Raw genomic sequence first — 18,608 nt, forward strand, 5'->3', positions numbered from 1 at the left:
ACAAAATGAGGTTCCTCGCTTCATTTCCAGCGCACAATGACCACCAAAATCTCCTGATACCAATCCGTTGGACTATTGTGTCTAGAGTAATTATTTTGGAAAGCAAGGTTGCTACTAAAAAATACCATAGTGTCGATCACCTCAAGCAAGCGCTTCGCCAGGAATGGGCCAAAATACTGCAGAGCAACATTCGGGCAGTGTGTGATGTTTTCATTGGCCGTTTGAAGGCCATAATACGTGCCAAAGGTGACCAATTCGAACAAATCAAAACTTATTCTAAAATTTGATTTTATTTCCGACATTTTTTTGCTTTTATTCAATAAAATTTAAAAAATGTAAGAATTATGGCCTTTGACTTTGTTGCAGTTTTTTTTATCTCACCTCTATATATTTAAAGGAATTCTCTACTTTCCTGATTTTGCAAGTATTAATAATACAAAATTGATATTTTCATTTAAAATGTTTTATTCACAATTAAGGAAAAAGTAGTGTACATACATAATAATTTTTAATAAAAAAAAACTCTTGAGGTTTCTTCTTTCGTATGCAATCGATACAGTATTAAACGTTGTATATACTATATTTTTGTAAGGAATAACTTCAATATATATGTGTGTATGTATATGTGGCATAACATTAGAAATAATAATAATAAAAAAGATTCCTCATACAGGAGTACATACAATTTATATAAATGTGTTTGATATGAACAATTGTAATTGATGAATATAGAAGTGAACCCTATTTATATAAATATACTTCGTGTGTAGAACAAGCAGAAGAAACATTCATGTTCGTTCTCTTTTGTAAACTCAAATTGATTTCATTTTCGTTTTGAAAAATTTCATATTTGAGGCATGCATGCACAAGAGGTTTTTCTTTTTTGTGGGGTAAATGTATGTTTTTTTTTTTAATTTTTTAATAGAATTAACAAAATTTTAAATTTTATAACAATATTGGATTTTTCTTAGAGAAGAAAATAAAAATAATAATTACATATGATAACAAAAAAATTAAAGTTTCTAACAATTTTTATAAAATGTTTAAAGTCTTTTTTTAAAGTGCTGTGTTTCGCAAATAATATTTGGAATTTCTACAACCGTTATATATTTATGTGTGTGTGAAAGGCAAACAGAAATCAAATTAATATAATTATCTTTCTTTTTTTAATAAATAGAAAACAAAAATATACAAATTGTTTAAAAGGGCCAAATGTGCTAACAAAAAAATTCAAGGGGATTGTGGGGATATTTTTTGAGCAATATATATACGCATGCATCTTGATGTTAGTGTGGGTTTTTAAGGTATTATTGTTGTATTCAAATACATAATTTGTTTCTTATAAGGCAATTATTACTCTTCCTATAGATGATGAATATTTAGATGTTTTCTTTTAAATACTCTCAAACTAGGATAACTATATACTAGCCTACTACAATATTTGTTGCTGTGTGTAATAACATTATTAAAATTACTTTCTCTAATAGCTAAGTAAACAATTTCAAATGGATATATATTGTGTATTGATGTATGTATGCTTGTATGTATGTTTGTTAATATGTTCTGATGAAACACGACGATTTGATTTCTTTTTCAAATTTCCATTCAATACAAAATTTTGTAGAGTACCACTTATTTTTAGTTTGCTCCATGGTTAGTTGGTGGGTGCTTTTGTTTTATAAATTTTGGAAAATCATTTTGGAGTTTGGGTTGCGCTTTACATGTCCATTTCGAACATCATAGCATTCTTGTGATTATCCACATCGGATGATGATTCCGACTCCAGCCGTGGTCGATTGTTTTTCTGATTCGATTTTTTATCTTTGGCCTTGTTGTTGCCATTCTTGTTGGTTGCTGTCGAAGAGACACCGTTATTGTTGCAGTTATTTTTCGTTTTCAAATATTGAGCACTGGAATTGGATGTTGGTAAAGGTACCATAGGCTGAAAAGAGATAAACATATATTTGAAAATATTTATTCATTTGTTATTGTAATCGAAATTACAATAAATTCATTTAATATTTAATGTGTTTATTCGAAAGAAAAGAGAATTTTTCGGACATAAATATTTTATATCATCCACGACGAGAAAAACTTAAAGTTTTGAAAATATATACATGTGCGTCGGACAATTGGAACCCAAAATTTGTCAATGTAGAAAAATAATTGAAAACTAACTTTTCTTAACTTCAAATTGGACAATGCCTTTAAAAACAATTTGAATTAGTATTTTTATCTACAATCTATCTCGCGGTATATGAAAATATCCGCCACTAAGTCCACGGCCACACCCTTTCCTGCCTTGTCTGCGGAGATGTGAACCCAGCTGAATGACCAGGTCAAGGGGAACTATCTGGGGGACATAGTCGACAAATCGTTTAAGTAGTTTGCACAAGCCACAGCTATCAGCGTTAAATTGAAAATTAAGAACAAGGTTTACAAGGCATTTAGACCATGGATAAGAATACTTCGTTGACCCCTTATAAGGCGTAATGGGAAAGTATTTAGACAAACCACAATGCCGACCCAAGAACTTCTGTGGACGACATGAGAAGGCAAAGGTCCGATAAAAATTCTATTAAAATCTAAAAAATACGGAATGTAGCCTTATATTACGTTCCATACGACGACGTGGACATGCATAGGCAACTTTTGTCACAAGCCATTACAATATTGAAATGCGAAACTTGCAAAAAATCGGTTAATAATGTAGCTAAAATTATCAAAATATCGAATATAGGGAGGTACCATTATATGGAGGCTATACCAAAACGTGGGCCTGCACAGATAATTTTCTGTCATAGGCTGTAGTATCCATTACGAATTTCAAATACCAAATTTGAAACAATTCCGGTGAATAAAGTCGCTAAAATCGTCAAAATACCAAAACGTGATTTACACAGACGGACAGACAGACGGAGATCGCTAAATCGACCTAGAATTTTATGCTGATCAAGGATAATATATACTTTGTGGGGTCTAAAATGTATATTTTAAGATGTTACAAAAGGAATGACAAACTTAATATACCCTCCATACTATGGTGGAGGGTATAAAAAGCTAAATTATTTTATTATCACAACGGATTAAATATCCCTATATTAAGTCTAAAATATTTATTATATTATAAAATAATGAAAAAAAAAAACATTTCTTTATCTGGAATATGCGCCTTAAAACATATTTTGTTTATCAACAAATGACACATATTTTGTCATTTGTACCGGTTGACGTTTGTTTTTAAGATAATAAAACCGTATAACTAACCTACACCAAGTGTCCATATTTCACAAGCGCTTATGATTTAATCTATTAAATAATAACTATAAATATAGAATATAAATAGAAAACGAAGAAGAAGAAGAAGCATGTCCTATAAAATGCAAAGGAAAAACTGAATTGCATCCACATATTGCATTGATAAATTACACGCTATACCTTATATGCACACATCGTAGCGAGGTAGACATAGTTGGCTTAATGCCATCGATTTTCTATCAATTGTTGTTGTTGTTTTTTTTTTTTTTTTCTCTTGAAAAAGGTCTGTTTTTTATTTGTAGAAGGGGGGTGATACTATGTATGAAGATGTTATAAAAAATAAACACAACAACCATGATTTACTAAATAAATATTTTTGCCAAATCTACAAAAAGAAGGATATAATAAACAAATCGCACGTCATCGTATTCGTGGCAACGGGCGCAGCAAGTGCAAATCATTAAATAAATAAATAACTAGAAAATTGTTGATAAACAAAAGACGCAAGACACGGCTACACCAAATAGTGTCGAGTAATTTGAGACAAAACAAATTTTAATGGGACCAATCAAACAACTGTACAAACGACTGACTATGGTTGGAGGAGGTAGATGATCGTTTGCCATTTTGGTGGCAATTTAATATATGGCCTTATGATGACACGTCCAGTGACGTGATTAATGATTCCGTTTCTTGATCAGATAAATGTGTTATAAATGAAATGATGGGGTAGATTTGCAAATTTCTCAGTTTATCAGCAATTTACCTTATTGTCTTCATAATCAGCGGAATCGCCTTCACTAAGACGACGTTGTAAAGCTCTTTGTTTACGATCACGACGTTTTTGATTCTTTTTGCGTTGACCCAAGATACTGGAATCCAATCTGAAAGAGAATAATGGAAGATTTTAGAACTTGAATAAATGAATTACGAAAGAAGACAACAATTTCAGATAAATAAGTCAATAATTGCCACGTGTCGTGCAGCAGATATTTCTGTCTACAATTTCGGGATTTTTTTTAACTATTCTGTATATCAGTAGTGCGATTCTCTAACTCATTTTTTTGAGTAACCGACGGACAAAATTTTAATAACAACATTGGTATCTATGGGTGAGTCTTTGCGACTACTTTGATTTTGTTGGACAAATTTCGTTAATTACAGAAATCATAAGCAATTTTATTTTACAAACTTTTACCGGTGACTCAAAAAATAAGTTAGGGAACTTCACTACAGGTCTATAAAAGTTCATATCTTTTCTCAGTAATTATTAATGCTAAATGGCCTATTTGGATTTTTTCTCAGAAAATATTAACGATTTCAACCGCTTAAACCGTGGATACTTTTAGAAATGCGATCTTATTTTTAAATGTCTTCTGATCAGAGGCACGATCGCGGATTTTTTAATAATATTTTTTAAAGACTTCTCGAACTGTCAGTCACATGAATATTTATATTATATTTTTTTAAATGCGTATTCAGGACAAGCATAAACTCAAGGATTTTTCGTTAACTTCCAAATCTAGTTGGGACGGTCCGGCCTAGTCCTTCATTGCAAAGCAATTTTTTTCTTTTACTTTTGGAAACTCTAAAGTTCACCCACCCAAAAATATACCCAGATGTTACTTACCTAAACACCTGCTTGCGTATAACTTCACTAAAGCGAACAGTTTTCTTACAACTTTCCGATAGACCGACAACATTTTCTTCGGGTATATCGCTGAATGATTGTGAAAAACGAAGAGCATTAAATGCATTTGCCATGCCATCCACTGAGGTGGAATAGGCCGACGATGAACACTCATCAATAGATGAACATGAATCGGTGAGGGATGGGCGGGGACCATAACGGCTATAGTGTTTCAAAATACCCTTATACGAACAGCTACCAGCACTGAGACTTATAACACTATCACGAGATTCAGAGAAACTGCGTTGTTTGTTACGTTGTTGCTGCTGTCCCATGCAGTTTAAATTGGCAGCATTAGATGATGATGATGATGATAATGCCGAAGGCACATTCATTGACGAGGATATGGGATGATGGGGAGGTTTCGATGATTTGTCACAACGTTCCGGTGATGAATCTTCATCATCTTCGTCGTCGTCGGCATCAACATCGGCTTCATTTTCAGTTATAACATTGGAGGTCTTCTCCTGCTGCTGTTGGTCTTGCAGTTGTTTCTGTTGTTGATCTAGTTGATCCTGTTGTTGTTGTTGCTGATATGCTTTAATGTCATCACAGGCAGATTCACTTAGAGAACGACGTTTTTTATTTTTACGTTTCTGTTTTTTATTTAGCTTCTTGGAGTTTTGTGTGGAGTTGTTATCAGCACTGGCACTGGTGGTACCATGACAATCTTCATCTTCCGTGGTGTTGGTATTGCATGTGGAATTTTCTGCCAAACGTGGTTTGATTTCTATATCAACTGATTTATCACACTCTGAACGTTCTATGGTTATGTCCATATTGGTTGGCTCTGTTAACAAATGTTTGGCCACCACCTTTTGCCTTTGCCTCGATTTATGGGCCATTTTGGTTTTACCATAAATGTAATACTCCTTGAGATGATCACTATCTAAACCAGCAAGATAGCTAGTTAAATTCTCGGCAGTTTGATTGAAATATATGTTTAGAATTACATTATTTTCCCATGCCTCAGCATCAACCTTGTTGATTTTCATTTCGCTATTGCTGTCGGTCAACTGAATGTAGAAGGCGTAGTAGGTGGGATAGTATCCCGATCCCACAGAACTAAATTGTACTTCTAAAGAATGTTCATGCTGTTGCATTTGTATGGAATCATCTTGGACATTACGCACCTGCAGTATCAGTGACATGGTGTTATCCAATACATTGCAGTCAAATTTGTTTGGAAGTTGATAGTCCACATTAGATTTGAGGAAACTATCGCCAGCTTTAGCAGCAACATTATTCACAGCCTTCTGTAAAACCTCATCCAAGGGAGTAGAATTCAATTCCTCCACAGGAGATTCGGCGGTGCTCGACACCAGATCTTCATTGAGCATATCACTTTCCACACCACTATCTTCACGATTCAAATGTAATAACGATTCATGCATTTCTCGTTGTATGGCTAATGGCGTTTGTATTACAGGCAGTGTTATAACCAAATGTCTGGTATCCACATCAAATTTCGCCGAGCCGTTCTTATCATCAACCTTCAACGGCAAATCGAGGTTAAGGCGATATTTGGACCCAACTTTATCACTGAGCAAAAATATCGATTTTTCTGTTACATCTAATTGGCATTCATTGCTGGAATTCAATAGAGGCAGTTCTATGTCTACAACTAATTCCCGAGGTTTGGTGGCATTTAGTTTAGCATCTAATTCATTTGTATATTGACTGAGATCGACATCATGGCGATGTGTTAGCGTGTACTTTGGGGTGCAATATTCGGATTTTTTGTTCATGTTTTCCATGCTTTTCATGGGTAATATTTTGGGAGCTTCTGTATCGGCTGTGGGTTTTGCTGGATACATGTGCTCAAGGGGATGGGGTTCTTCAGCATCTTTAGAGGGGGTTTTTGACAGTTTACGTATCACAGTGGGTCTGGGCAAACCTTTGTATTGTAGTTTGGGAAATTTGATATTAACTCGATCCAGTGTCACCTGCAACGAACAAAAAGTCTTTAAACAAACAAGGCCATTTAAAATAGCGTTCAACTAAACTTTACCTTATATTCCCTTTCCACGGCATCTAGTGCTGTATCAACCAGGCACTTATGGAAGGCTGAATTCTTTTCGGCCAAATACAAGGCATCAGGATGGAAGACAACATCATAGACGCAACAACGTTTCTTGTTATTATCGAAGTCATCACGTGGCGGTGCCTGGGCCATGGGAATGGACCAGCTCAATCCCTTTTGACCGGTCGCATGATTCAGTGAGACCTGACTTGTGGGTTTGCCCACATGTTCGTTTTTGGCGCAATTTATAAAACATTTTTGTTCGCCATTCCGTGAGGTTTTGATAACAAACCCGGGTTGAGGATGGACAAAGATTACGTCGACGCCACGTTCAGCTTCAATTTGTTTGATTTCATCTTCATAGCGTTTGCGATTTTCTGGATCTTGGATCTCCTCAATATAGTCTAGAAATAATTTACGAAATTCTTCCTTTTTCAATGCCTCCGATATCCGTTCAAATTCGTCCTTTGTTATATCGAATTGAGATACTGATGCGGCAGAAGATGATGGAGGTGGTGAAGCGGTTCTCGTTGCTTTACAATTTGCAGTTGATAGTTGTGTAGTGTTTGAATTATGATGGGCGGTAGAAGGGATCGTTGTAGCAGAGGACATAGCCGATCGTTTTTCGTATGCAGTTTTATGGTTTCTATTTTCAACAGATGTTTTTGTATTACAGCCAAGCGATCCGTTTTGAAATTCTTTTGTTAACCAAATCAAATGAGAGACAGAGTTATAGCAAGCGCTTTTCGAAAATATTTTTTTTTTTTGACAACCAAAATTTGGAATAATTTTATTTTAATAGTGTTGCTCCTTTTGCTATTATTTTTCTTTTGTCTGAAAATATAAAAAAAACATTAAAGAATTAGTCAATAATAAACACTTGAAGATAATTCATAAGCATTAGTGCTTCATTTATTTTATGATAGCGGAACATGTGAGCTTGGCAGACCCCTGTAAGTGTTGAAAGAAAATTTAATCTTATCAATGGAATACAAAATTCGGCCTTGTTTGGTCTATTGTATTTGTTTTTAGAAAAAAATATTCTAGATTTTGACTTTTTTGTTATTGAAATGACACAATTTCGCCGTCAATGTTGTGCTGAAACGTCATTTTCAATATCCCCGATCACCGTTAACAGACGATAACTACGTGACTCAGTGAATAGTTTAAAAAGAAGTGTTCATACTCTAAAAACAAAAACAAATTCCATAGGACGCATCTATTTCCATTCTGAGACATAGAGCTTTCTCTATGACTTTCAGGACTCATTTTTGACTCACCACCATTATATGGTATGGCAATCAGAACCGATGCCTTTGATATGATATGTATTATAAACAGGATGAGATGAAAACTGCAACCAACTTCAGAGTGCTGTCATTTCTAAGGAACTCGTCCGACAGCTGTTATAATTATTCCAGTGGCAGCTCATTATATTACAAGCGTACAAATGTATTTTGATGAACATTTTCCAGGAATAAAGTTATTCGTGATGGAATTCAAGCCTGATAGTTAGATTTCTTTATATTTGGCTGGAAACCCACAAGAGGCTGTCGTAAGAGCACTCCAGCATTTAAATGTGAAAAAATCTTTTGTGTCTCGTACCATCGCTCGTTAACGTAATACTGGTAGCGTAGCCCGACGTCAATGAAGTGGACGGAAGAAAACAGTAACATCAGCAGAAATGGTTCAAAAAGTAAAGAAGCGACTTGATAGAAACCCGCGGCGCAGTGGCCGAAAAATGGCTCGTGAGCGGAACATATCGCAATACCCCAGCTCGGGGTAAATCCATTGAAATTCCAAAAAGTGCAAGATCACCGCAACGGAAAGAAAATATGCTCAAAAGAGCTAAAGAGTTGCTTCGCTTGGCCGAAAGTGAACTGCCGAATTTGGTTTTCTCCGGTGATCATGGTTACTTGACAAAGAGGTCAGCTGAAAATGTGCACCTTCGTTGGCCACCAGAACTCAAGCGCCGGCCATGGTGATGGTGTGGGCCGCCATTACAGCCGATGGTCGCTCTCCGCTCGTATTAATCGACCATGACATCAAAATAAATGCCGAATACTATCGCGAAAATATTCTGGAGGGTGTATTAAAGCCTTGGGCACGCAAACATTTTGGCCGCAGACCTTGGACATTCCAACAGGACTCAGCACGCGCCACCTAAAAATGGTTACAAAATGAGGTGCCTGGCTTCATTTCCAGCGCACAATGGCCAACAAAATCTCCGGATACCAATCCGTTGTACCAAAGTGTCGATCACCTCAAGCAAGCGCTTCGCCGGGAATGAGCCAAAAAACTGCAGAGCAACATTTGGGCAGCGTGTGACGGTTTCATTGGGCGTTTGAAGGCCAAATTTCGTGCCAAAGATGACCAATTCGGACAAATCTAAACTTATTCTAAAATTTGATGCCATTTCCATTTTTGGCTTCATTCAATAATATTTAAAAAAATTGTAAAAATTAAGGCATTTGCCTTTGTTGCAGTTTTTTATCTCACCCTGTATATATTACATACATTACTAGTACGAGTTCTATCTTCAAACCTTTATAGATATGTGCCATCGCTTGAGATATTACAGACAAATTGAATCAATACTTTTCAGACACTGTAAGGTGATGTGCAGTTGTTAACGTTTTAGTGTGAACACAGAGAGCGCTTGGCCTCTACATCTCATTATTATAACATAGTGTAATGAAAATTATCGCCACCTTGTTTTTGATTTACCTAATATGTTATCAATCTAATTATCTTTCAATTAAATATTATATACGAAATATTTTCGGTGGAATAATACCAACAACTTTAATTAACACAGTTTTTTGGTATTTATTTAAAATATTTATCAATTGACAATAATACACGGCTTAAGCACATTGTTTTATTTAGACGAATATTTTTTTATGGGTCATAGGGCGAACGTTTTTCACTTTTTGAGGACTTTGTTACATTTTATCATTACAAGCAAGCAAAACACTTCTCTTTTAATTCTGAGTTTTTTAATTACTTCTCTTATTTTTAGGCGGCTTTTTCAAAACCGGCTTTAGCAAAAATGATTTATTTTTTTTTTGCCGGTGGGTGTTTTCTCAAACTCAAAATCAAAACACAAAAAAACGTACTATGTATTCACAACAACTTACGCAATTCAATATTTTCAAGCGAAATAAATAAAATGCGTCTCAGAAAAATATACTAAAAACTCGTGGTAAATACTCGCAACGAGCAGGGGAGCGTGTGTTGAAAAAATTCTTAATGTTTTCGCTGTGAGCGAACAGCAGTGAATAGATTTCAAAATTGGACTGAGAATATTAGACACAAAATTGTTACCGGTAACAATCAGATAGCTAGCCAGCGATCCAGTCAGCCGGCAGAAAAATAAACCACGACAACGGCGGATAGCAAAACAAACGAAACGACAAACAATTTAAAATTTATATAGACAGACACATGTTAACATATCTGTCGGTCTGTGGCGTACGTCACATACGTAGATATATGTAAGGAAAAATGTGTGCTACAAACAAAACAATTAAATAGAGATGGAATAGCGAGAGAGAGAAAAAAATATAATAAAAAACACAACAACAGTGAAAAGAAAGTAGAAATAAAAATAAAACAATGTGAAATACAAACAAAACACAGCGATGCAAAGTAGCATGTACAATAGATAGATTTGTCCTCAATTTTTATAACCTGCAGAGCAGCGCCAAAGTGAGGGGTATAGTTTTTGATATTTTTTAGGAATATTTTATTAGGACCACCAGAACTATTATCGTAGGGTTAAAAACAATTTTTAGCATCACCTTAAAGGTCCTCATAAGGATTCAAGTGGCTATCAGAAGTAATTTGTTGCATCTATTAAAAAATCTCAAATGAGTATCAGATCATTATCAGCACAATTTTTTCGTTTAAACACATTCCATGTACTTTATTAATGTGTATGGTTTTGATTTATTTAATTATCAAAATACTATCATCTAGTCATGAAAAAGGGATATATTGGTTATCATGCTTGTATGGCCCCTTTTTCCCAAATATATACGCCCCCATGTCGTGCTAATGATATTTCAAAACAATATCTGAACAATTAGATTCATATATATATTTCGCTATATCTCCGATTTCTGACTTTATACGTCAGCGAAACCCGATAGTCGATAGTCAAGCAGCCCTAAAAGCGCTAAATTCATCCACCATCAAATCTATCCTGGAGTGCAGAAATGCTCTGGAAAGAGTTAAGTCCTTTATAAAGCTTTGTTGGGTTCCTGACAATGAAGCTGCGGATGAATTGACAGGAAGTGGCTCCGAGTCAACTATTCTAGAGATTGAGAGCTTCCAGATTATACACAAACACTATTCTGGAGGATTTCAGTATTGCATCCAAAAAATTTGGCCGGTAATCTCCAAAAGGAGATCTCCATCACTCATTTCCATGGTGAAATCGGACCTAAAATTGTTGTAGGCTTAGTTACAGGTCACTGTAATCTGCGGAACACTTACCCTGTCAATGTCCAACTCTTTTTAGAGTCAGACTGAGGCTGACTGACGGGTAAGCTAACTCTGCATGATCTATCTTCACTCTCTAATACTGAGCCGTCAATTATTCTTCAGCCAGCTAGAAGACTAAAATGGCTAAAGACAACACGATAAATTCTTCGTGGATACTCCCTTCTTTCGTAAGTCTTTTCCTGGTCTCTTTATTTTTCCATTTGCACTCCATCAGGATGATCACAATGGACCAGCAGGTCTCCGAGTGGAGCGGTTGCTAAGCAACCACGCGTCCTCTAACCTAACCTAGTACTACTTTCATAATCTGCTGGACTTCCCTGTATTTATGAAAAAATGTTATTTTTTTGTCATCGTTGTAAATTTTATTTAATCTTACAATTATAGTGTATTATCTTGTTATTTTGTGTACAATATTTATCTATTTCATAATTCTCTCACACAAGAATATTGACCTGACGATGTGTCCTCTGACAAAGGACTTTTATGGTTGTTGTTTGTTCATACCACGTGTTTAATTTACTTGTGGATGACAAAAAAGTGGCGTACGTGAAAAACTCAGGGAAAATTTCTTTTTTGTTTTTCACCAAAAAAACAGGTGTTGTTTTTTATTAAATCTTATGTATATATGGACGTACGCACAAAACATATACTATATATACATATATAATTGCGACAGAATAACAAGCATATAATAAAAATAGTAAACAACAACGTCCGATTAACGATACCACTGCGTTGTTGTAATATCATTGGCTGGCAAGCCGTTTAGAGACTTGAGTTATTTGGGGGCACATCACCACGCAATACATTCATTATCAGCTGACTGGCTGGCTGACGGTTGTCCACATTTTCTTTCGTTTTGTTTTCGTTCTTCATAGAATACAAATTGCGATAGAACAAAATGTTGCACTGAACAGGAGAGGGAGTGGTAGAAAAAGTAACATTTACGGTATGTATCTTTAAGTAATGACAGAAAATTCGAAGTTGGGAGTAGGTGGTGGAGGTTTTGTTAGCATTTAAAAAACAATTTAGGTTTCCTGGGAGCATATACATTTTTTATTTGGGGGGAACAGGTGCCTTATCATTTCCAAAGCAACCACTTGAAGGTAGATTTTTGTTTTGTCGATACAAAATAAATAATACTATGTAAATACAATTCGTTTATTGTGCCACACGTATAGAATGCATACAAGAATGTAACAATACAGCTTTGATTCTAGAAAGTTAAAGAAATATTTTTGAATCGGTCGAGAACTGTGTCCCACCTGACACATATGTCACCAAAGACGGAGCCGACGCCATGATCGTACAGTCATCTGCAAAGTAAACCCTTTCAATGCCGTCTGGAGGACGTGTAATTCCGGAATAGAGGATAAATAGTTCCGGAGATATCACCTTCTATAACTCCCTATTTCACTCTATGGCCAGCAGGCATGTAACGACCTTTGGTGAACGATTTAATTTTTAGTTCAGTTTTAGCTTGTGCTCTGTTTGCCCCCTAACTATAAGTTCTCTACTCAGGCATTAATAAGACCGGACTGACGAAGATCATAACGATGAAAGGGAAATATTGCCCTTATCCGGGCATTTGTCCAGCAGGTATGTAGACTTTTAGTGAACTATTTGAATTCAGTTCACTACGCTTTCTCGAGCAGTCGAAGAAGATCAATACATATCATTTTTAAACTGCTTTCCCAAATTCCAATTGCTTGTATACGAAGTGAGTATCGTACGTAGAACATTCTCTAGCCCCGCTGCCTCTGAAAAGAAATTTAGTCCTTATCCGGGTGTTGAGTCAGCAGATATAAAGCAAGAGTCTGTTACCATAATAATGTCTTAGAAAGTCCTTTCTGCTGTCTAAATATCTGAAGGGATGGATAGTTAACCGAAGCGACCTTTGATCAACGCTTGGAATTCACATTAATGTGCTTTCTCGACTGTTGTCGCTTTTTATACCATTCATATACTGATTTCCAAAAATCTAATTGCTATGAGTACGAACTGAGTTTCATGTTCAAGAATGTATTCATAGTATTCAATCACAAAACGATGTTTTTAGGTATTCAACGCAGTTTTAATATCAGTAAAATAAACATTTTGGGAGGATTTGTTTGTAATATCAGTAAAAAAACTTGAAAAAATATAAAGAAATATTTTTTAAGCTTGTCTTTAATTTTTAGAATACAAAAAATGAATTACCGTATTCCACAGATATAATATGTGTATTCATATTAGGTACTTAATATTAGTTTGAAACCGCATTTATATTAGTATGTATTTTTTATACACCAACAGCAGCAGCTGAAAGCTGAAAAGCTAATCTAGGCATACAAGATTGAGTTTTGTTTTGCTTTTTTTTATTTGCAACCTCCATCATCATTACCGGCCGACAACTTTGCCTTGTTTTTCTTGTTTTTTTTTCTGCCTTACCTCCTCTTGACTTTCTGTGGGAGGGATGGATTTCACATTACATTTTGTTTGTTTGTTTTTTTTTTTTTTGGCTTGCTTTCCTCCACATATCAACTATACCACCACATCAACATTGCTCCAACGTCAGCTTATGTGTTTGGGACTATATTTTCTCTCCATGATATGCAAGTTGTTTTTCCCATATTTCTCCAAAAGCGACAAACAGCGACGACGACGTAGTTGCTGTCAACAACAACTATTCTGCATTGCCTTGCAATGGTGGCTGGCACCTACAAACATATATATGAATGCGCATGGATGTATGTGGGTATATTGTATATCGTATCTTCAACTTGTTTTTGTCGTTTTTCGTGCAATGCATTGCCCGGCCGCTGTTTGCAAGGCAAAACTGCAAGAACATCTACCCGCCGTCCACTTCCATCCATCCATCCATCCTTCATCTATGCATCCAACAACTGCAACTGTATATCACACAAACCAAGTGAAATAAGTTTATTGACTTTTTGACCTCTAAACAATTGCAAATGGTAGGCAGAGGGGAGTCTACTGCTGTTTGGTGGTTATGAATATTACAGGTTTCAGGGTGGTATGATTTTTTCATGTTGTACTGAATAGTGTTGCTGTTGTTGATTTGTAGAATACATAAATGGCAAGATTTTTTTAAATATAATGAAAAAAAAAAAAAGAATTTTTGGTAATTAATATGTGGACTATATTTCCATGTGCATGGATATTGCCGGTAAATATAGAAAATTCGTTTGTCTTTGAGATGTGAGGGTAGAAAAGGACAATTTTTAAAAGGAAGTTGTTGCATTTCTGGTTCTCGTATAAAATTTAAATACTTTATTCAAGAAAGCTGTAATAGTTTCTCAAGTACTGTACTATAAAAATTAACAATTTTTGTATTTTCTTTATATAAAAACACTAAAATAAATTAATAAATCAGGTAGAGCTGACTATATGGTACCGTACACCACTATGCATAAAAAGGAGAGCTACGAATCATATTCTGTGATACGTCTTTATAGTGATGTAAATGTGAAATCGGATAGAACTAATATGTAGGAAATGCATCTTCAAATTAACAAAAGTTGTCTAGGGTATACTTGACTGTAAATGGCATTTTGTAGCAAATATAATTATTATTGCAGTTTTTGAGGGACTTAAATAAAATTCCTGCCAAAAATACAAATTAAAGCTATAGCTATATCCAAAATCATATTCACCAAAATTTATAAGCTAGAAATTTGTTACATTTGTAACATAATTTACAAAAATACATGGGCCGACGTACGGACATTGAGTCGACTTCGAATGTGAGTCGTCTATATGGTTTCATTTTGCATGATGTAAATAATGTCCAAAGACAACCTGTAACCACAATGTACTGCAATGTATCGAAAAATCATCTAAATACTATAAATAGAAAGACGAATACAGGGTGAGATGAAAAAACTGCAACCAAATTCAGACTGCTGTCATTTCTAAACCACTCGTCCGACAGCTGCTAAAATTATTCCAGTGACAAGTCATTATATTGTTTACAAGCGTACAAAAGCACTTTGGTGAGAATTTTCCAGAAAAAAAGTTATTCGTGATGGAATTCAAGTGTGATTTCTTTGTATTTGGTTGGAAAGCCACAAGTGGCTATCGTTAGAGCACTCCACCATTTAAATGTGAATAAATCTTTTTTGTCTCGTACCATCGCTCGTTGATTCTGGTAGCGTAGCCCGACGTCAGGGAAGTGGACAGAAGAAAACAGCAACATCAGCAGAAATGGCTCGAAAAGTAAAGAAGCGACCTGATCGAAACCCGCCGAAAAATGGCTCGTGAGCTAAACATATCGCAATATTCCATTCGGCAAATATTGAAAGATGAGTTCGGGTAAAGCCATTAAAACTCCAAAAAGTGCAAGAACTTACACCGCAACCGAAATAAAATAGAATCAATAGAGCTAAAGAGTTGCTTCGCTTGACCGAAAGTGGTGGACTGCCGAATTTGGTTTTCTTCGATGAGAAAACATTCGTTGTCCAGCAGTTTCTAAACAAACAAAATAACCGTGTTTACTTGCCAAATAGGTGCACCTTCGGTTGACCACTAGAACTCAAGCGCCGGCCATGGTGTGGGCCGCCGTAACAGCCGATGGTCGCACTCCGCTCGTATTAATCGAGCGTGACATCAGAATAAATGCCAAATATTGTCGTGAAAATATTCTGGAGGGTGTATTAAAGCCTTGGGCACCCAAACATTCACGCAACCCAAGAATGGTTACAAAATGAGGTTCCTCGCTTCATTTCCAGCGCACAATGGCCACCAAAATCTCCGGATACCAATCCGTTCGACTATTGTGCTTGGAGTATTTTGAAAGGCAAGAATGGCACAAAAAAAAAAAAATACCAAAGTGTCGATCACCTCAAGCAAGCGCTTCGCCAGGAATGGGCCAAAATGTTTTGTCAAAAAATAAGTAGGTTTGTATGCGTTTTCTTGAACGACGCATATCGGAGGTAGTTATGATATACATTTTTCAACAATTTTTACAAATATCAATATTTTTTATTCAAAATCTTCATTTTGAAAATTGCTTTGACAGTTCATTTTCCAAGCAGCTGTGCCGTTGTGACTACCTATATTCTTCTACTATGGATCACAACGAAAGACTCCAGACAGCTCGTGGTTAGACGACTTGCACAACTATATACAGATGTATATTTATTGTTTATTTAGAATTAAAAATATTAGAGCATTAATTTAAAAAATATTTCTTATAATAACCATGATCAATAAAGGCACAGTTTTTTCCACTTCACTAAAACTGTTTTGTAATTTAATTTTACATCTTCTGCCTAATCAATTGTGTGGAATGAGGAGGTTAAATAACAACAACAGCTGATTTGATAAACCAAAAAAGAGAGTGATAGAGAAGAGAGTGGAAGGAAAGTGTAAACAGAGAGATATGCGGGGGGTAATGGATTTTGTAATCATGTAAAAACAAACAACGTGGTGGTCATGGTGTACGTGCCAGAAGGAAGCAAGAACTCTTTTGCATAAACCCCAATGAACTGGGGGACTGGGCGTAGATAGATTTTGGCAAGAGTTATAAAATATTGATGATATGATGGCTTGACAAACCAAACACAGAGTGAGATTTTTAAAAATTAAACCATAAAAAAGCGCAAATTTCATTTGATGTTTTGAAAAGAAATTTCTAGAATAGCAACAACACGTGGTTGTTGATTTTCAAAGTTTTCCAACAAGTCTTTATTTAATGAAATTCCATTTAAAATGAGTTTTTTATATAAATATATATTGTCTTATTTTAAATTGTTAACCTATACATGTTGTAGTTCCGAATGATTTTTAAAATAATTATACCGCAAACCTCGCTAATAAAACAAATTTTCCATTGATTCCAAATATGAATATTTATTCAAACATTAAAGAAAATCTCCCTTTTCTTAAAGCTTGCTTCAACATACTCACGTAAATATATGTGTATGGTTCCCTTTGGTATATAGAAATTGTATATATGTGGGTATAGTCAATATATAACACTAACCGGCTTTTTTGTTTAGTCGTGGTTGTTGTATTTGTTAACTTACAAGTTTAGTTTATACTTTTCTTGCTTTTTCAGTTCTTAGTTTTTTTAATGTTTTATTTCTTTCACACAACAATATATTGCTTTCGATTTTGTAATTTTTATTTGAATTTCATCAGCTTGCTATTTAAGTTGTAGCACAATCAATATTCAATATATTACACTCTATTTCTTGTATTGCAGCGTTTATTATATTGTTTCTTCCGACTTGTGTTTTTTTGATTGACTGAACATGAAGTTGACTGCCACAGTTGCTGAGGAGACAAGTCGATTGTAAAACGGCGGCGCGCCGTCGGCCAATACGCCGTTCTAATAAGCCGCCGACATCGATAAAATAGTTCCACTCTGTTGTCTGCACAGATGGTAGAATTGGTAACTTTTGTTGGGGTTGGTAACTTTGTAAAATAGTTTTTGTTTTCGTAATTGTTTTAATTTTCCTGAAGGAATTGTCCTGCAACTTCTGTCTGAGAGAGTTAGGTACTTTTATTTATTTTTTTCAAAACAAAACAATAAGGGCGGTTATTACATCTTTCCGATAAAATAAATAAAAAATGATGTCGGACATATAAATCGTTTTTCGTTATTCGAAGAACGGACCACTCCTTCTATTATCCTCCCCACTGGTAATCGTTTTGAATAACAATGCAAGTGGTGTGATTCTTCCCCCACAAAGGCTCAATATTTTGAATCATCATATATCATGTAATATATGAACCACATGCTTGGGACCATCATTCACTGTCTTCTTCTGATTTTGGAACAATGAAAAATAATCATTCCCACGAGAATCACTTTGCTTTAACAGATATATTTTCATACTTTCAAATTCAAAATTGACGTTATTTTTTGAATTGAAATGCATGTCTGTCAAAATCACTTTGACAATGAGATGTAGTCAAATGAATAATATTGAAAAAAAAAAATAAACTGTAACCATATGATTGCATTGGTTCGTGTATTGGTTCATGGTAAAAATCTGCTTGGACTGACGCTTCAAAAGCGGTATGTCATTAAGCGATGTGACATCTCTGTCAAAAGTTATGGCGTTGCCAGATGGGTCCGTCGAATATGGACAACCCTGTACAAAATCTTTGCTCTAGTAC

General features: G+C 35.2%; 1 protein-coding gene across 2 annotated transcripts; it reads right to left on the minus strand.

Moving 5' to 3' along the window:
- Positions 1-445: 445 nt before the first annotated feature.
- LOC131803811 (protein kintoun-like) lies at positions 446-17,742 on the minus strand. Of its 2 annotated transcripts, none has more exons than XM_059125531.1 (5): positions 17,510-17,742; positions 6,960-7,805; positions 4,889-6,894; positions 4,025-4,142; positions 446-1,942 (listed from the first exon to the last, which is right to left on the minus strand). In XM_059125531.1, exons 2-5 carry the CDS (start codon positions 7,581-7,583, stop codon positions 1,718-1,720), a joined length of 2,973 nt encoding a protein of 990 aa, XP_058981514.1. In that variant the 5' UTR covers positions 7,584-7,805; positions 17,510-17,742; the 3' UTR covers positions 446-1,717. The 2 variants fall into 2 exon arrangements, with proteins under 2 accessions (XP_058981514.1, XP_058981513.1); XM_059125530.1 differs by lacking the exon at positions 17,510-17,742 and adding an exon at positions 10,112-10,276.
- Between the last annotated feature and the right edge of the window lie 866 nt (positions 17,743-18,608).

Source organism: Musca domestica, unplaced genomic scaffold, assembly GCF_030504385.1.
Source record: "Musca domestica strain aabys unplaced genomic scaffold, Musca_domestica.polishedcontigs.V.1.1 10, whole genome shotgun sequence".
Taxonomy (NCBI): Eukaryota; Metazoa; Arthropoda; class Insecta; order Diptera; family Muscidae; genus Musca; species Musca domestica.